This window comes from Mesitornis unicolor, unplaced genomic scaffold, assembly GCF_000695765.1.
Source record: "Mesitornis unicolor isolate BGI_N332 unplaced genomic scaffold, ASM69576v1 scaffold43151, whole genome shotgun sequence".
Lineage (NCBI taxonomy): Eukaryota > Metazoa > Chordata > Aves > Mesitornithiformes > Mesitornithidae > Mesitornis > Mesitornis unicolor.
Genome location: NW_010166593.1, coordinates 2,565 through 3,648, shown reverse-complemented (window position 1 = coordinate 3,648; position 1,084 = coordinate 2,565). Strand labels below are relative to the sequence as shown.

The window sequence follows — 1,084 nt, the reverse complement described above, 5'->3', positions numbered from 1 at the left end:
GCTCCGCCTGCTGTCGCCCAGCCACATCGTGCAGATGGACGTGTACGACTGGAAGGCCATGGCCCCGCTGACGCCCGAGTACGTGCAGCTGGCGCCCGGGCTGTTCACCAAGGGCAAGCAGCCGGGGAAGGGCGGCGTGGAGACCTGGGCGGCCTCCGAGGGGCAGGAGGCTGTGACGGTGCCCGAGTACAAGCTGCTGTACGTCCACCCGGAGTTCCCGCGCGCAGGGGTTGCGGGTGAAGCGTAAGTAGAAAGCTTGGCGCTGTGTGGGGTTGGTGGGCTCTGCAAAACCGCGCGGTCCTGACAGGAAGGGCTCTGGGTTACTTTGAGCTCAAGAGCTGCGTTGGATGGGGCAGAGCTTGGTGGTGTGCTTGGTAGGGGGTTATGTTTGGGTGGTTTGTGGCGGGTTTCTGGGTTTGGGGAGGTGGTGGTGGTTGGGGCAGTTTGTGTGGGGTTGGGTTTTAGCTTGGGAAGGGGAGGGGGTTGTTCCTCCTGACTCGGTCACTTTTACACTGGGCATTGACGTCCACTTGGGATCACTGAGTGCTCAGGGTCCTGTTTCCAGCCAGGAGGTTCCTTACCTATTGCCTAATAACAGTTTGATCAAACAAACTGATCTCCACCGTGGTTAACTGAAGCCTTTTTGAAGTTGGAGCAGTGCCCTGTGGTCCCCTAGAGGGATCCATGCAGTTCCACGCTTGCTTCAGCAGCAATTCACAGACTGAGCTGTGTGAAGCAGTGGGCAGGCCAGGGCTGTCCCTGCGTGGGTTTGCGTTGCCGTGACGCGCTGTGGGTGTTTTGCAGGCGGGTGCACAGCGGCATCCTGCGCGACATGGCCATGCTGGGCTACCTGGGCCAGCTGCAGCCCCCGGACGTGGGGGCGGTGCTGCCGCTGCACAGCCTCGTGCCCTATCAGGTAAGAGCGTTCTGAACGATGTGGAGGTGCTCAGAGATCCTGACCTCGGTTTGTCCTCATGTTCAGCTTGAACCTCCTGTGCTCCAGCTTGGGACCATTGCCCCTTGTCCTGGCATTGGCCATCCCAGAGCAGAGCCTGGCTCCTTCCTCCTGACACTGCCCTTTCCC

At 60.7% G+C, this 1,084-nt stretch overlaps 1 protein-coding gene across 1 annotated transcript in view; it reads left to right on the top strand.

Moving 5' to 3' along the window:
- The window catches only part of NOL9 (nucleolar protein 9), a gene marked incomplete at its 5' end in the record, with an annotated part of 3,879 nt that overhangs the window by 1,110 nt on the left and 1,685 nt on the right, over positions 1–1,084 (top strand). Inside the window, 2 exons of the mRNA XM_010195013.1 lie at positions 6–243; positions 805–916. Coding sequence (XP_010193315.1) covers positions 6–243; positions 805–916 — 350 coding nt within the window. The remainder of the gene's footprint in view (positions 1–5; positions 244–804; positions 917–1,084) is intronic.